The 18,362-nt window shown below is 34.7% G+C and overlaps 1 protein-coding gene across 1 annotated transcript in view; it reads right to left on the minus strand.

Annotated features, from left to right (window-relative positions):
- The window catches only part of Tle4 (TLE family member 4, transcriptional corepressor), a 128,116-nt gene that overhangs the window by 69,103 nt on the left and 40,651 nt on the right, over nucleotides 1-18,362 (minus strand). The window contains 2 exon segments of the mRNA XM_051194022.1: nucleotides 13,972-14,019; nucleotides 14,021-14,047. Of these exon segments, the coding sequence (XP_051049979.1) occupies nucleotides 13,972-14,019; nucleotides 14,021-14,047 (75 nt within the window).

The following is an 18,362-nucleotide window of genomic DNA, read 5'->3' on the forward strand; positions in this document are numbered from 1 at the left end:
ACTACAAGCACCTCAGTGTGTATCTCTTCTTTGACTGCTCCAATCTCTAGACAGCAAACCTTGACACACAAAAAAGGGATTTGTATAGAGATAGCCAGATGTAGCTGCATATGCTAACATTTGCTATAACTTAACGAATAGAGCTGTTTTGTTTAAAATCTCAAAGTACTAGATATTTCATATTCTTAGTATATATCAAACAGATTATCAACTAAGATTAGCACTTCCTATAAGCAGATTACTTTTTGGCTTTATTTTCTCCTAATGACCAAAACTTCTAACTACATAGTCAAAAAAAATTTAAGTTAGCTGATTCTACTATATTTTTCATTTGGAAATATTTAAAAATAGCTGCAATCTAAAAGGAGCAAGATTCATAGTATAATGATGAAATTTAGAAGCTTGGCTGCGCAGTGGTGGCACATGCCTTTAATCCCAGCACTTTTGAGGCAGAGGCAGGCAGATCATTGTGAGTTCAAGACCACCCTGGTCTACAAAAGCTAGTTTCAGAACAGACTCCAAAGATACAAAGAGAAACGCTGTCTCAAAAAACAAAAACAAAACAAAACAGCTTGATACCTCTCCACATGAAAATTACGGACTTATTTTCTATTGTTGGACTTTTAAATTTTAGTATAAATTTCAAATGCCTTAAAGAGAACTACCACCAAACTTTCCTTAAACCAATGTCATATGACTATATGTTTAAAGCTTTTATTATTACTACTGAATATATGGAATTCCCATTTACTCTTCCCTAGTTTCCACTAATTTTAGTATCACATATAATGTTTAACAAAATCTACTAAAGAAAATTAACATCAGCACATCAGTTATCCAAACAACCAAATATACTCACACGTCCCTGTTTACCCCACACCAATGACACCTCTTCTCTGTTGCAGAATTGAAACTATGATATCCTTATTCACATTTAAAGAGGTTTTAAGTTTTTACTTATTTAAAAAACCTTTAAAGATATCAGGAATGTCAAGAAATTATGGTCCTATTATTTAATAGTATATGGTTTGGACAGTTGGACAAATACCATGGTAACTTTCATATTGAACAAATATAGCCTTACAAGCCTATTCAGAGAATAAGTGAAAGCAACAAAGATGAGCAGCAGGAAATAGCTAGAAAGAATTCAGTAGCTCAAACCAAAACAGAGTGATGCTTGGATAAGAGCTGTGGCAGTGGGCCAAAAAAGAAAGAGGAACTGAGATCATTTTAAAAGACAATTCCAATGACATGGTTATGTGTGGAAGCGTTTTAAGAATAACTTAAGGGAACATAGGATACCTTGTAAAATTGGATTTCACATAACCAAGCAGACAAACCATTTACATAGTCCAGAAGAGAAAGGGAATAGAATTTTGCCACCCCCCCCTTTTCAATTAGAAATTCTGTATGTGAAATGAAAAGAAAGAATAGCAAGAAAATAAAAATCAAGAATGATCCTACTAGCCAAAGAAAACACTAATATTGGTGGACTATGCATGACATTTTCAATACATATGTAAGCACTTTTAAATGAAAAGAAATTTAGTTTGGTCTGCTGTCTGTTCTATATATATATATATATATATATATATATATATATATATATAACAGTGTACTGTTTTTCTCAAAGTGATGCTGCTTAGTTGGTAATTGCTGGGTGCTTTGCCATTACCTATATATGGTCGTGTTCTCTTAAGTGATCTTTAGTTACTAGATGTTCAAGCTGTTTCCAATATTTTATAGTCACATGATATTAAAATGTAAATGCACACCCATACCAGTTAAGATACAAGTTATACAATAACAATATAAATGGCCTAAATAATATTACTATTTCTCATATAACAAGAAGGAAGACATTTTCTTCATTTGAGAGAAAAAGTACAAATTTTATTAAAGAAGAAAACACACTTCTTTATATCTCAGTAACTTGGATAAGTCATGTTTCCAACTATCTGTAAGGAAGACTGACAAGGCATCTAGACGGTCAGCCTTCACTGTATAAGTTGGAACCTATCTACAAGAGAGAACTATCATTTATCTTTGCTCTTCATCATTCTAAGCTGTTAGGAAACCTCAAAACAACTTCCCAGTTCTCAATCTAAGTGACAAGAAGTAACTTAAACTGGTAGAGTATTTGTTCTGTTTACCCTAAATGTTTTCTTCTTCTGGGAATGAAATTTTTACAGAGATGTATCTACAAATTAATATGAGTAAACTCAGAAAAACCCTGGAGAAATTTAAAAATAAATAAATGATGATGATATGACTATCATCTTGCTTTGGCACCTGAGTGGTACTGCTTTGCTGTTCGGAACATAAATCTATTCCAAAACAGTTTCTACCATTTTATGACTCCACTAAGAACAACAAAAAAAGTAAGAAACACAACAAACTTTTAAACATTTGCAAGAATGATTCATCTTAACTTTTAAGAGGGTGTACATGTGTAGCTATAACTCCTACTAGGTCAACAATGTTTCTTAAATTTGCATATTACTTTATCTCACAGAGTATTTGCTACTCATAAGCAATAAACAGAGCACAGAAAAAGAATGAAGTTTACAATGAAAGAAGGACAAAACTTCAGGGAAGAACTATTCAAAACACAAAGCATTAAAATGTGAGCTCTAACTCAATCTCTCCCTGACTGGCCTCTTGCCCTCCTCAGCCATTGCCAAGTGACTACAATTAGCTATCAGCAGTCCTTAATAATCTCTTCTGCTTCTAAATTCCTGAACAATATTCAACAACAAATTCATTGCAAACTTCTGATGAGCAAGTTTTGAATAACAATTATGAAATGTTCCCCTTAAACTTCTACTAGAAACACACATTCTGTATACATATATAGCAAAATATTTTACTATTTCATATTTGGTTTTTGTTGCATTATGAGACTTTGTTTCTAAAGAAAAGAAACATTTATGTTCTCATATTTATTACAACTTTTGACTCTTATATGTAAGAGTAAACATCAGCAGACAAGAAGAAGTATGGCATGAATTATGATAATGCAACCAATCTATGAAAGTGATACAAATCAGTTAATTCTGGCTAACCAGTATGCATGTGCATCAGACACACCAATTCCACTTTAACAGTGCATTTGAGTCTAAAGACAATATGTTCTCATTGTAAAAGAAGAGAGGAGAGTCAAGAGAACAAGTAAGTGATGAGAGCATTCTGACAAACTCAGAAGAACAGCGATTTCCCCTCCACCACTTCCTCCTTATGGATGTTACTTCTCAATTTTAAGTTGTGGTTCATTATTGTAAAGTTAATGAGATTATTCCTATATAGGGTTGATGTAAAAATTAAACAAAACACATGTAAATGCTTAGCACAATACCTGAAACAAAACAAATATCTAATAAATATATGTTCTTGTAGTCATTGTTTTTGAGGTAAAGAATAAAAGCCTAGAAACACAGAAAATCTGGAGAAATCACCAACATAAAAGGATCCTAAATTTTAAAATGAAAATTCCATAATCATTAAAAAATGACTATGGCGTTCAATTACACAAATTAGTAGCTATCATTATACAGAATTATACAGAAAAGAAATCCCAATGACATCATAAACTTCATATGACACTGGGGTTTGTATATTCTCTATCAGCCTACATTTCTTATCTAATGGGGTGGGGAGGAAAGACAAGTAACACTTCAAACTATAGTACTTGTTCCTGCATTTACCAAGCAATATTATGAACTTTTATGTAATTTAAAAATAGTACTTAATATTTATTTTATAATCATTCTCAATGTTTTGGCACCATGTCTAGAAAGTAAACAAGAGAAAGTGACACACAAATCAATGCTAAGTGCTAGGAAGAAAATAAAACAGGCTAATGGCTCAGAGAATAAAGGAGATGGTACACCCATTAAAAGGGAGAGTGGAAGCTGACAACAAGAAAGGCCCTTCCTGAGCCAAGACATCTGAATGAATGAATGAATGAATGAATGAATGAATGAATGAATGAATGAATGAATGAATAAAAGCACTAAGCATCATCAGGACAAGGAAAAGGGCACTGTGGATGACAAAGAGGTGATACACAAACCTAACCAAGAACATGTTCAACAACAGTTAAATGAAGCCTGGGAGTATGGGAAGTCTGTAGGCCATGTGAGAGATTCAGATTATTTTACTAAGCAAAAAGGCCAACCAGAAGGTTATGAACAAGAGAGCAATGAGATATGACTTATGTTTTAGACAAAGATCACTGAAACCTCAGTCTGCAAATGAAAAAAAATAACAAAGAAAGTTAAAAAAATTTACTCATATCAGGAAGCAGCTGTAAAGAACAAGCTGAGAAAGTGTCTTGGTCCAGGAGCAAACTAAAGACTGAGGGCAGGGAAGTTAGGACTTACAACAGACAACATTTTTAACAAAAGATTTTTATATTCAGCAAGCAAAACTAAAATGTACAACCGTAACAAAAATAAATAAGGTCAAGAGCCTAAACTGAAAACTTCTCAAAGTAAGGAAAACTATTTGTGCTGTTGAGTTGGGCACATATTACTTAGAGATAAGAATAACATAAAATCCACATAAGAAAAAAACAACTTCTCAAACAGGAATTACCTCAAAGTTTAAAGAAAAAGTGTGCTCTATGGCATAGTAGCTCATGACTACCATCTCAATACTCAGAAAGCTGGAAACAGGAGGATGCACAATTGAAGCTAGTCTGGAATATGTAGTAAGACCCTATCTCAAAAAATGAACAAAATTGTGTCCTCTTCAAAAGGCAGTTAAAATGAGAAGAGCTACAAAAATCAGGGAATGTATATGACAAATACATAGAATGTTTATATATAGAATATTAAAAGATGACCAAGCATAAATGACAAGAAGGAACAGTGAAGATTTCATCACTCTTTTTAAAGACAATATAGAGATAACAAGTTACATAAAAAAGACAACACCATTAATTTTTATGTAAAACAAAATGGAAAAGCACAGTGAAATTCCACCAACTGAAAAAGCTGTGATCCCAAGTGTTGCTGGGATAAAGATCGAGGCTCTCTAGGCCCTTTAGCAATACTGAAGAACAGCAGGGTTGCTGTAAAAAACAGTGTAGCACTTACAAAATGAAACACACTCAGCATATCATTTACTCAGCATTCTCACTGTTAGGTAATCACCCAAAAGAAATTTTGAAATTCAATTTAAAAAATGCAGATCTGAGTATTTCTTGTAGTACTATTCTCAATCACTCAAAATTGAAGATAACCCCTTTGTCCTTGGAGGAAGTGAATTAACAGGCAGATTGGTCTACACTAAGTCTCAAAGGTCTTATGTTTAAGGGAGAGGTTTTCCAAAGGCCATATAACAACTCCACTTCAGTACATTCTCCAACAAATTCACTTTGAGAGAAAACAACTTTACTGCACAAGAAAACAAAACAAAACAAAACAAAAACCTGTCTTAAAAAAGAAAAAAGAACTTGCTCCTCCAAATTTAGTGTGGGGAGGGGCTGCAATAGAGAAAGAAACTGTCTTAAAAAAAAAAAAAAAAAGATGGGGAGCTTGCTTCTTCATTGTGGTAGTACCTCTAAAAATTCATACACTTGCACTAAAACAGTACTAATATCAAACATTAGTTATAAGCATATATTTCTGAACTCTTAATTCTAGGTATCTAAAATTATCTACAAACAAAAAGAACATGAGTATTCTTAATTCTCATTTGATATGGGATAATGCTCTTGTTTATTGTAAAGATTTGTTACTGGCATTGGTTTAATAAAGTGCTGACTGGCCAGTAGCCAAGCAGGAAGTATAGGCGGAGCTACCAGACTAGGAGAATTCTTGGAAGAAGAAAGGCAGAGATGCAATGGCCAACCAGACATGGATGAAGTTAAGATGAGAATGCTTACTGAGAAAAGTACCAAGTCATGTGGCTAAACATAGATAAGAATTATGGGTTAATTTAAGTTTAAGAGTTTGTTAGTATTAGCCTGAACAATAGGCCAAACAATATATAATTAACATAAGCCTCTGTGTGTGTATTTGGGACTGAAACAGCTACAGGACTGGGCGGGACAGAAACTTCTGTCTATACTCATTATGTTTATAGTATCTCTTTTGTTTTCTATTTTTCTGTAATAGCCTTCCAAACAATTTTTATTATTTGGAGAATTTGTTACTGGTTAAGAGCACTCTTGTAGAGGACCCACATCCAATTCCCAGCACCTGCATGGTGGCAAACTATAATTCATAACTGCAACTCAAGGGGGATCTGATGCTCTCTTCTAACCTCAGTGAACACCAGACATAGATGTGATGCAACAGACATACATGCAGGTAAAATGCTCATATACATAAAATAAAAAGCTTTAAAATTAAAAAAAAAAATCTTTAAAAAAGAAATTTAAATTTCAAAATATGTTAACATAGACCTATAAAACCAGAAAACTTACAACTACCAAAACCTAAATAAGTGAATCTGACGATTCACTTCAAAGCACATCAAGAAAGATTTTTAAATATTCAAAATGAAAATACTGAACAAGGTGATGTGAAGGTAATAGAACAATTGCTAAATCAACAAACAGGAATGCAACTGACTTATTCTCACTATTCACTGAAGAGTTCTACTCTTTTCACAAAGGCCTTTTTTAAGGCAGCACTGATGACCACACATGCACTTTCAGGTAAAAGGAACCTGAGTATATACATTAAAAGCCCCCAAGTCCCAAGAGTAATACACAATTATAGTAACATTTTAGTTGCCTGTTTCAGGTTAGTATATCCCCCCTTGGAGCCTATGTTTTCTCTGCCCTCTCAACTTTTCGAGGGATACAAAAACCATGCTGAACCCACAAAAAATAAGGCCTCTGAATGGCAGCTACTGATGCTGCATGGAAAAATGCCACTGAGGAGTCATTAGAGAAAAGGTAGAGTAAACTAAGGAAATAAAAAACATAAAAAGAGATAAAAATTCTGAACTGCCAACTTCCAAGTCAACTTGACCAAACTTGCCTTCTCTCTGTTATAGTGAACCTAGTCCATGCACAACTTGCCTAGCTCAGCTCAGCAAACCTGGTAGCTTTTCTCCCAGTGGAATCCCAGGGTCTCTCTTGCCTTAAGTTTCATCAATTACCCTATTTAGACACATTATACAACTCTGGTGACACAGTATTCACTTCAAAGTGAGCTAGGCATGTGTAGTTACTGATGAAAGAGAGGAAAGGAATTTCCTTAAATAGAAGAATAAGCCTATTTCAGGTTAGCAATACTTTGGGAGGAGATAAATTGGCTGGATTCTAGAAATTCTTTCAAGAAGAGCTTTCTAATAGAAATTAATTGAATACACACAAGTAACAAATCAGAAATCATACCCTAACTTAGAAATTTTGTGACCTTTGAAGTGAAATTTATTTAAATGTATGAGATTCTTTGTTATGAGAAAAGGGAAATCACAGCCTCTTAAGAGTCCCAGCAAACTGCAGCACAAAGACTGAATTATGACTATATCACTCAATACTGCTGCTCCGTTCTCCAAGGGAAAAGAGGATCAGGGAATCAACATAAAGAGGGACTTGATGCAAAACTACTTTGGTTGTAAGCATCATCACAGCTCTGTGAGCACATATAAACAGAGCCCTATAAGTACAAAAGGCCCAGAGTTAGCTGCACAGTGGCCTTTCCCATAGCATAACTCATAACCAAACTTCTTAAACCATGGATGGAGACCAAGGAAAAAATGACAAGAGTAAATGTTTCTAAATGAAATAAACAAAACTTAAAAAGTATTATGAACCCAGGGTGATCCTGGCAATGCTCACCCACATAGTGGCAGGAAGCTGCAGTGATCCTTGGTTTTAAACACAGCAAGCACCTACATTTCTTATTATTGTTTATAGAGAATATCTTTGGATTGTACTATATTAAAATGATTGATTTTAAAATTAGCTGTCAGAATTTCTGACTTGAGTTCACAAATAATCAAAGTGAACTCTGACTTGGAATTAGTACAGACTTCCCAACAGTTTCTAAAAGTCCCCATAGGAGGCTCATTTTGTTCTAGTATTTATGTGAAGTGAAGCTGTGAGCACTGAGGATTATAAAATCGGAATACTGATCAATTCTGAAAACTCTGAACTGCCCTACATCTTATATTATTATTCAACTAATAATTCTTTATATAAAAATAAACATTTATCTCAGTATGCTAATTTGCTTTCATCTTACTAGTTAGTAAAACAATACACACACACACACATATATATATATATACACACAAAGAACTTTTTTATAATAAATTTCTTTATGATTTATTATCAGCAAATGATTTATATGTCTATATATCCAGAACTGCACTGAAATATCTTCGATGAAAGGGGTTGCAATCATAAAGAATCAAGAATTCTTAGTCTTCAAAGCCTTTAAGTTCCAGGCATACTATTCAGTGAAAGTTAAAATAGCAACCCTGAGAAAACAAAAGTATGCTTTGTAGCTCATTTTAAAGTTAATTTAATATCATCTACAATAAGAAAGCAACAATGGTAAAGGCTAAGATAAAAACAAGATAACTGGCCATAAGGTTTGCTTAGATTTTTTAAAGTAACATGAGCTGTAAACACTGAGCTTGTAAAGAAAGACAGTTTACACATAGTTCAGATATTGGGAAAGAAGCCGCAATTGTAACATGTGACCTCAATAACCTCCCTACATGATAAAGACCCTTCACAAATTGATGCCTGTGAAGCCAAATCCTGAGGGTGGTAAAGACTCTACTAAAAGAAGAGCTTGCACATGGCTGCTGCACCATTTAAACCATCCTAATCAGGTAGGGTAGTGGTGTGTAGGTAAAGGGAATGGAGAAAAGAGTGACATTCTTAATTCTATGGCTATGGTGGAAAACTGAATGCTAGCCTACTGGGACCCCTTGAAGGATACATTTTACAAAGAACCAGAGAAAAGGAAGTCTTCCGAATCTTGCACCCTCAAGCCACTGCACATGTTTTAGCAGCAGCATCTAGAAAGATGTTAATGGGATGAGATGGGCCCAGAGTTTCAATAGTGTTGGATAGCCATGTTCAATACAGGGTAACAGCAGAACAAATCAACAAGACCTTTGTCTTGAACACAAAGAAATGCAGAATTGCTCTTGGATATGTAAAACGTTTTGGCATTTGTTAAAAAGGTAAATTGCTTTCCCTTTCATTTCAAGGTTTATCTTACTAGTGGTTATGTAGCCACAGGGTTATGCATTATACAATTCTTTTAGAAGAAGTACATATTTTTGTAAGATTTATTTTCATTTTTAAATTTATATGTGGAGGGGGTGCATGTCAGTATAGGTATCTTTGAAGGCCAGAGGCATGAGATCACCCTGAGCTGTAGTAATAGTAGCTGCCCAAGGTGGGTGGTGCTAGAAGTCAAACTCAGCACAGCTCCCCACCTGGCAAGAAAAATCCCTGCTTTTAGTTGCACACATTTGTTTTACATACCCTACACATTTAATGCTCTTAAGATTCTTGTCTAATGACTTATTTTAAAAGACCAATGAGAAATTATCACACTGTTTTCATCCAAATGAATTTGAGATTCAATGTGGTAGTTATGTTAAGACTTTTCTCACAGAATACCAAATGTCAATCTGGAATAAACACACACACACACACACACACACACAGAGAGAGAGAGAGAGAGAGAGAGAGAGAGAGAGAGAGAGAGAGAGAGAGAGAGAGAGAGAGAAAGGAAGGGGAGAGAGAGAGAGGGGGAGAGAAGGGAGAGAGAAGGAGGATACTGTAAGGGGCAGTAGAAAAGTAAGCACACACATTTATATCTCACTAAGAGTCAATCAAATGATAAGGACAATAAAACAAAATGTTAAGGCAGAAAATAACAACAGTAAATATTATCTTTTAAAGAAAATAATTCAAACATATAGGATAGTAAAAGGCAAAGGCATTTAAATCATTTCCTTAGTAATACAAGTAATATTTAAATAGATTTAATAGTGCTGCTCCAAACCAATGAATAATGGGTTTAAAACCTATTAAAATGTAATGTTTTTTTCCTGAACTGAGAGGAGAGAGATTTAAATCCACTGAATTTTAATATTTCAGCTTGAGCTGCAGGAGGTAGAGAAAGTCCAAATGAACTATTCCATCAGCACCATTCAAGCATGAACATTTTAATCAGTTTTCCTTCCTTGGAGTTCTCTAACACAGTTTACGCTGTCATTCTGAAAGCACTTAACACAGAAAGTGTGAAAAACCACCAAGGCTTGTTATTGCCTTCACAATTGATGGCAAATAATTTTGCAGACTTCCTATCATTAAAATGTCACTACTAAAATTGAGGTTCAGCATTTCTAGTGCTAAACTGCATTTTCCTGCAACACTAAGGCATACCTGTTCATAAAGGTTATTGGGATGGGGTATTTTAATGCTTACATTTATATCATTTCCCCTATAAAAGTTAGGACAATAAAGAGGATGAGGGATTCTTTAAAAAAAAAAAATACATTTTCATTTTCATAAGCTGAATCTTTTTTTCCAATGCTCACCCCTAACAAACTTTTTCTTAATAGTAGTTTGTTGAAATTCTTATGAGTCTGTTAGCCTTCTTTATTAAGCATAACCACATTCACACAGCATGCACTGATTATATAGTGTAATGGATTTAAGAAGCATTTTAAGATAGTCAGATGACTCAATTTAATAATACAGGAAATGAAAACATCATTTCTAATTAGATCATATTACTGATTTAAAACTGCAATTTGTGTGTTGTTCCAACAGCGCAATCTCACGGAGATTCTAATTTAAAAAACACAGTGGCTAGTAGGACACATGACAGTATCAACTATATGCATAATACTACCCCCAGCCAATCTGGGGTAGCTCAAGGAAAGCTTCAAAGAAACATAAAATAAAAAGACAGAACTGTAAGCAAAAAGTAAAAAAAGGAAATTTCCTGGTTTTCTTTTTTTTTTAAATAAAAGATAAGATGATATTTAGGTTATTTCAGTCCATCAACACTTTTAAACTGAACATGACCTGTGAAAAGAAATCATTATAACTGTGTTTCATTCCATTAAACACAACTAGCTTATTGTCAGGAGAACAGTCACCTCTCCAGGTTTCAGGGCTCAATTCAGCATTTTGCATTTAAACTGCATGGATCACTGGTTTGGCTCATTTGCCAATGAAGGTAGAATAATATTGCAGAGTTAAAAGGTGCTTCATCAGATTTCATTAAATCTGGGAATATTCCCTCTTGCCTGGATGGTGAGCCTACATATAAAATAGATGCATATGTAGGGATAAATAAATGAAGGCCTGCAGTAGAGTAGATGGGTCTTGTGCCTCCTAGAACAAATGCTGTCATTCTTTCAGTGCAGAAATTAATTGTCAATTCCATTCTAAAATCTAAGTAAGAAAATATCTAAACCTGACCCATCATTCTGGTAGCAAATCAAAGTGCTATCATTTCCTAGAAAGATAGGGCAGCTCAATGGATAAAGGCTTTTGTTACCAAGGCTTCAAACTGAGGTCAATCTCTAGGTTCTACATGGTAGGAGGAAACTGACTCCTACAAGTTGCCTTCTAACCTCCGAAATGCATTTCATGTCAAGTGTGCCCAACACCCCCAACATACAAATAAACGTATTTGTTTTTATTTTTTATGTAATCACTTCTTAAGACAATGTCCAAGAAGACAGAGAACAATGGGTGCATTTAAAATCCCACAATCATACATAAATTTTCTGAGAACTGATATGACTACCATCATGCTTTAAAAAAAAAGAAAGAAAAACAAAACAAACAAACAAAAAAAAAACAAAAACAAAATGAACCTCAGAAGCAGAATTCATCAAATGAGTTTGTAATCAGGCTCCTTCTTTCCCAGTTTGTGGTTACCCACAAAATGGCAGCATTTACCTCTATCCTGTAAAATCTGTTTTTCAGGTCAGATTATATGGTTTTATTCCATTCTCTGTCCGAAATACAAATAGTTTGAAACTCCACAAGATCCACCAACATCAACACACTTGGATAGCATGCAGCTCTGCTGAATTACTTTTTTTCAAAATAAACTTTTAGATTACACAAATAATCTGGCTTTGTTTTAATAATTAAATTTATATGGACAATATGCCTATTAGTAATAGTTACAACTTACAAATGGAATCTGTGAGAAAGGGCAATGTGTTTTCCCATTCAATACAAAGTATGCAAAAAATGAAATAATGTAAAATAGCATTAAAATATATGTGAAGTAATAAAAGTAGAGAATCTTGATTTTCTACCTATTATCATTTTTAAGCAATACCCAAAACATAGGTCTGATTTAGCTTAATTTTTCCACTGTTCAGCTGGTCACTAGAAAAACAAAAATAACAAAATTGCATTATTTTCCTAGAAATAGGTGCTAATCAGATGTAGGTAGGAATTGCTGCCTGTCCTTTAGCCATGAATGAAATGGTCCTGCCAGTTTTCCAATAAGGCAGCACACTGCACAAATTATAAACACTAAACTACATAGAATAAACAACTGTAGGTAGGTTCTATTATGATTGACCTGTGAGAGATAATGTAAAACAAATATAAAAACAAAAGCCCCACATATACACTATCCTGACATGACCATAACTCATTCACATGAAAACATAAGCAGAACTGCTAATACACATGGACTAACTTTTAAAACTGAGCTCTCTTAATTTATGTGTTGTATTGCTATTTTCTTGAGTTGTAAGAAAAGAAAAACTAGTTATAAAATGTTTTCTCTCCACTGCCTCCATCTCCCAAACCCAGCATAGTAAATGTGTGACCAAGGTTCCTCCAGAATCAACAGGGCCTTTCTGATTCAGCCTCTCCTTTCCAAGGGGCATTTTTCTTACTCTTTTCCACTTATGATGTCTGCTAATTTACTACCTTTTTCCCCCCTGGTAGTCAAAGTGACACAGAAGAAACCTTCAAATAGTCCATTAAAGAACAAGCTACAGTCAGACTACTGCTACCAACATCAGTGCAGTTATTCCCAAGTCCTGATTCCCTTGTTAAAAGACAGAGCCCGTATTGAAGCAGTATCTTCACTTCAGATTGATTATCAGACCGACCCTTATTCTTATCTTCACTCAGCAATTTGAATTCCAATGAAAGTAAATGAAATAATTAGCATTTCAAAGTGTGTTTGATACACTGAGAGGAAAAAAGAGAAAAGACTTGTGTATAATTTATATACAAAGAAAGCATTTGGGGGAGCAGAAAAAGGAGTGGAGTCTTCTTTGGAATGTAGTATAAAGTGTTTCTTGCACTTCTGCATAAACTGTTAAGTCAGTACTGGACAGCTGACAACCAAGAGTTCTCCCCTTTATTATTATTTCTAAGTTATATTAGCTATTACATTTGGAGCTAATGAAGTGAATGGCCAAACCTATGGATCCAGCAGGTCCTAGGAAAGACCACTGTCACTACTGACAGCTAGCAATTTCTAACTGGGCCACTGATGTTTTAGTTCATCTACTCTCTTACAAATGGACACTACCCTGTAAGAACCATTCATAACAAAGGGAAAAGTAGGAGCAGATATGCAAAATACATACTTTACTAAAAGTGATATTAAGACAATCTAAATCATTTGTGGAAAGATAAATAGAAATCAGGTCATTTTAACATCAGAGCAATCTGTGTTGTGTCCCTTTGTTCCTGTCTAGTTTAGCAAGAGAAACTGATGGCACAATAAAGAAATATGAGAAAGAGCTGTCCAGTCTCCTCAGGGGAGTTTTTAGGAGCCAACTTAATTAGTAAACTGTGGTACAAAGAAAGCTTCTGAATAGCTAACATATGCCTCAGGAGACTGAAGGGCAAGGGCTCAATTCACTGTGGTCATCTATTATTTTTCTGCCCCTTTGGTGGAAAAAAAAATTTAAAAAGAGAAAAACAAGAAAGCTAAGGACAAACACTAAGATCAGAGCTAAAATGGAAAGGCCACGTACCCCAATGATGGCGTTCAGTTCTGCCATGGTCACCTGCTTGGCCCGTTCCCACAGCCTGCACCACTTGTTGCTGGTGCTATAAATGAAGATCAGAAACAGAATACAATTATTTGTTTTCTACTCAGTCAGAACAGCTTTTCCTAATACGTCCTCTAACTTTACATGCAAAATAGCATTTGGGAGTCTCCAGATTTCCAAATAGAATCCCCAGATAGTAGATGACTACATGAGATGTCCACGGTCACTGGGTCCACAATGCTAAGGAATATCCAGACATCAGCTGTACACATAATCTCTGTGCTCATGGAGGATGCTCCCTACATCTGCACTATCTGCTCATATTTCATTCTCAGGCCTAGCGAGCACTCCAACCAAACATCTTCTGCTAGTACTGAAAACAAAGCTCAACTTATCCCATCTTTTTCTCTATGCTACCTCCAGGAAAACAATTTTCTTTAAGTATTTCCCATAAGTACTTATTTTTAGATTCTTCTCTGGTGTTTATTAACATAAACAGCAAGTTTATTCTAATTCCATGTTCTATCTCTACTGGAAGTATAAAAGGGTCTATGTTTGTATTTCTGTCATGAAGGGTATGCAAATGAAGTTGAAGTACTTCATGTACTTCTTTTAAATACAATAAAAAACAGAAATTTACAAGTTGAAATTATTTTTCTTTAGAAAAACAAGAATCATTAATATTGGAAAAATCTCTCCACCCTAAAGAGAATGAGCAATAACTGGTATTAGTAAGTTTTTATAAAATTAGTAAAAACCCAAACAAGTAACACAGAAGTGTCTACGTGGGGGGCACTCACACATCTGGATATACACAAGTGGTTGTATAAGACTCTCAATGTAAACATAACCCCAATTAAGTGCATATAAAGAGTCTAGTATCTACAGACTCAAATTTGGTAGCTTTACCAAGTAGCTTTACCAACAAATAAAGGACAAAAAGCTGCGTTACAGGCATTTCTCTGTGTGGTTGAAAAAGACTTGTGTTAACTGACCTAGTGAAAACTTTAGCATATGTTCTTCACTAGTTTGAAGTGGTTCAATTATAAAGCTGCTCACAACACAGAAATAGCTCACCATCAAACATGGTATTTCCCCCTCATGATCTGGTTTCCATTTCAAAATCCTCAAACATATATGATATTGTGATTTAACTTCTTTCTACCTCTGACGTGAATACAGGGATGAAAAGGAGGTTTTCTGAGAAAGGAAACTGCCTTAAGTTAGTTACATACAACATGGTGTTTTCATCTTTTATTAACAGAAAAATGTTAAATAAAAGGTTAATGCCTTTTAAGCTTTCACTAGAAATTAGACATTAAACAATATACTTGTAAACTGTTTAATTGTAGGAGTTTCAGTGTCAAATCATGGTCTATAAATAGCTGCCTACTTACTTTGTTCATATTTACTAAAATGAAATAATTCATTTATCTCTTATGTAAAATTTGAAGGAAGGGATGGTGAGATAGCTCAGATTACCAGTAAGGTGCTTGTCATAAAAGTATATCTGACTTCTAATCCACCCCATTAAATGCTGGGCCAGCTGTGACAGCATGCACTTAATTTCATCACTTCTGAATTTACTGGCCAGCAAGTCTAATCAATTCCATGTTCAGTGGGAGACCCTGTCTCAAAATATATGGTGAAGAAAATCTGAAGAACACACCATATTTCAATCTCTGACTTCTGTGCGCACATTATATATGTGCACACAAACAAGTATGCAGACACAAACCTAATAAACAGTAAGAGTCTATAACAATAACTTCAGTTTATCTTAAAGGTAATTTGACCACATGCCATGTTTACTGAGCATTTACTATGTGCCAAGTTCAAAGCTCATTTTAAATTTATGATACTTCCTGTGTATCGAAAAGCAGTAGCACTTGCAAAGTATCCTCTGAGAGTTAATAGTCCATTCCTTTTTGAAATATATGTACATATTTGTGTGTCTGCCTCTGAGTGTTTACACCAGGAGATCAGAGGTGTTGGATCTGCCTACAGTTGGGTTATAAGCAGTCATGAGCTTTCACATGAGTGCTGGAAACCACTTTTAACCACCGACTCTTATCTCCAGTTCCCTCCATGCACAATTATGTACAGATATTTTACAAGCCTTCTACCTTTTAATTGTGACATTTAACAATGGATGCTAAAATTTCCAAGAAAAACGAGACAAAGAATAGCATATGTACTCATCCACAACACATAACATTCACTCTACTCATGCATTCATTCACTTAACAAAAACTGTACAAGCTCTTACCATGACATGTCTCCATCTACTGAAATAGCTCCTTTCCATTTGGTATTAAGTATTCAAAAAAAAATCTATAGAAGGCCTCTTTAGCATGAAGACTGTGTGCAACTATTGTTTTATAAATTGTATCTCAACTGCTAAGATGGACAAAGATGGTTTAGGCAGCAAGGCTCAAGTGTTTTTTTTTTTTTTTTTCTTGAGAAAATTCAACTCAATAAATTGATCTGCCAATTTATCTGACAGTAACTTATTAGGAATCTAACATAAAAATGGAAGCCATGACTCAGCTTACATACTTTGATAGCAATGGCTAAGGGCTAATATAGTTTCTGGACTACCTGCAGTTTGGAATTCAACTTTCCTATTTCTGCTCATATACAGAATCATCTGCTGTTCAAGGACTTTTGAATATATGTTTCCCAAGGCAAACAAAGCCACCTCTCCTGTGAGCTCTGAAAGCATCAGTAACACTCTACTATTACTCTCTCCACAACATGGTAAACACATCACCCCACAGACTAGATGCACCTATCAGGTAGTGAGAACATTAAAACTCAGACAGAAAGAAGAGGCAAAAAAGATCACAACTGAGAAAAAGTAACTCTTGAGGCAGAAGTCCACACTATCCCCAGAGGTGGCCCATTTATTTTTTTTTTCATTACAGATTTTAACAAACATCCTGACTCAAAAAATTCATAGTGATTCACGTTTTCTTAGAATGCTGATGGCTTTTTAACTATGCCTGCCATCTGTCATTCATATCCACTCCACTTTCATTTTTTTTTCAGTCACACTTCCAGCTTGTCCTTTCTGATACCACACCTCAAGTGGTGAAAAAGGCACTTTAGCCCCAGCCAGCAGTCAGAAGGGAGCAGTTCCTTCTTATGTTTCAACAATACAACCAAACAAAATACCACTGAAGAAATATTAACAGAGAAAGGGATGGCAGGGATTTAAAAGAAACAAAATGTAGCTAATAACTTTTTTCTTAAAATGTTGAAACTCATTTTCTTGGGGAAGGAGCTCACTTTTCAAGACAGGGTCTGTCTGTGTAGCTTTGCAGCCTGTCCTAGAACTCACTTTGCAGAACAAGCTGACCTCAGACTCAGAGTGCTAGGATTAAAGGCATGCACCAGTACTGCTTGCCTCATTGCCTACTTTTTAAAAATAAACTATGCTATAGAAATAATTTTATGTTTGCAGAATTGCTGAAAATCATTTAATTACAGATAAAATAAATTTATGGTATATACATTATACCTTAGTATGATTATTTTACAAAAATACTATGATTTAAGGAATATAGGTATTGCTGGGGGCAAAAAAATCTGAATAATAAGTTACTTTTCTATTATTTTCATTGCTATAAAATTATTTTAATATTTGGTCAAGAAAAGCACTGAATTTTCCTTCCATGAAACAAAAATGATATAAGCCCATGTACGTCCAATAAAGCTTACTGATAAACTGACCTTTATGAACCACTATGTGTACAATAGGTTTTTAAAGTGTTTTTCAGAAGAGATAACAATGTCAATGTCTGTCATAGCAATATTTTGAGGCAGACAAGAGATGTGATATTAAAGAAAAAGTCAAAATAAATATTGTTAGACTTAAATTTTTTTTTAGTTTACTCCACATACTGGGAGGAAATTTTCTGGCAGAAAAGCAAAGATGATCAGGATTCTTATAATGAACAACACCCCCAGCTGTAGAGACACAAAGTAGGAAGACTTACCATATGTCCATTTCATATACAATGCACAGAGTACAAGAAAATGAAGGGCATAAAATATAAGAGGTTTTAGCAGGGAATCAGAAAAGTCTTAGCTTTCTGTTCATTCATTTGAATGTGTTCAGTACTTAATAAACTGCACGCACTGAAGTTGGGATTATGACATGATAGAACACATCTCTTGATCTAACAATTTAAATTCTATGAAAAAGTTTGGAGAGATATCTCAGAGGTTAAGAGCACCTTTGGGCTCTTTCAGAAGAGCTGGGGAGATGTTTCCCTGCACCAACATGGCAGCTCAATCATCTCTAACTTCAGTTCCAGGGGAGCCAACACCCTCCTCTGGCCTCCATGAGTAACGTATGTATGATCACA

The sequence above is a fragment of the Phodopus roborovskii genome, unplaced genomic scaffold (assembly GCF_943737965.1).
Source record: "Phodopus roborovskii unplaced genomic scaffold, PHOROB, whole genome shotgun sequence".
Taxonomy (NCBI): Eukaryota; Metazoa; Chordata; class Mammalia; order Rodentia; family Cricetidae; genus Phodopus; species Phodopus roborovskii.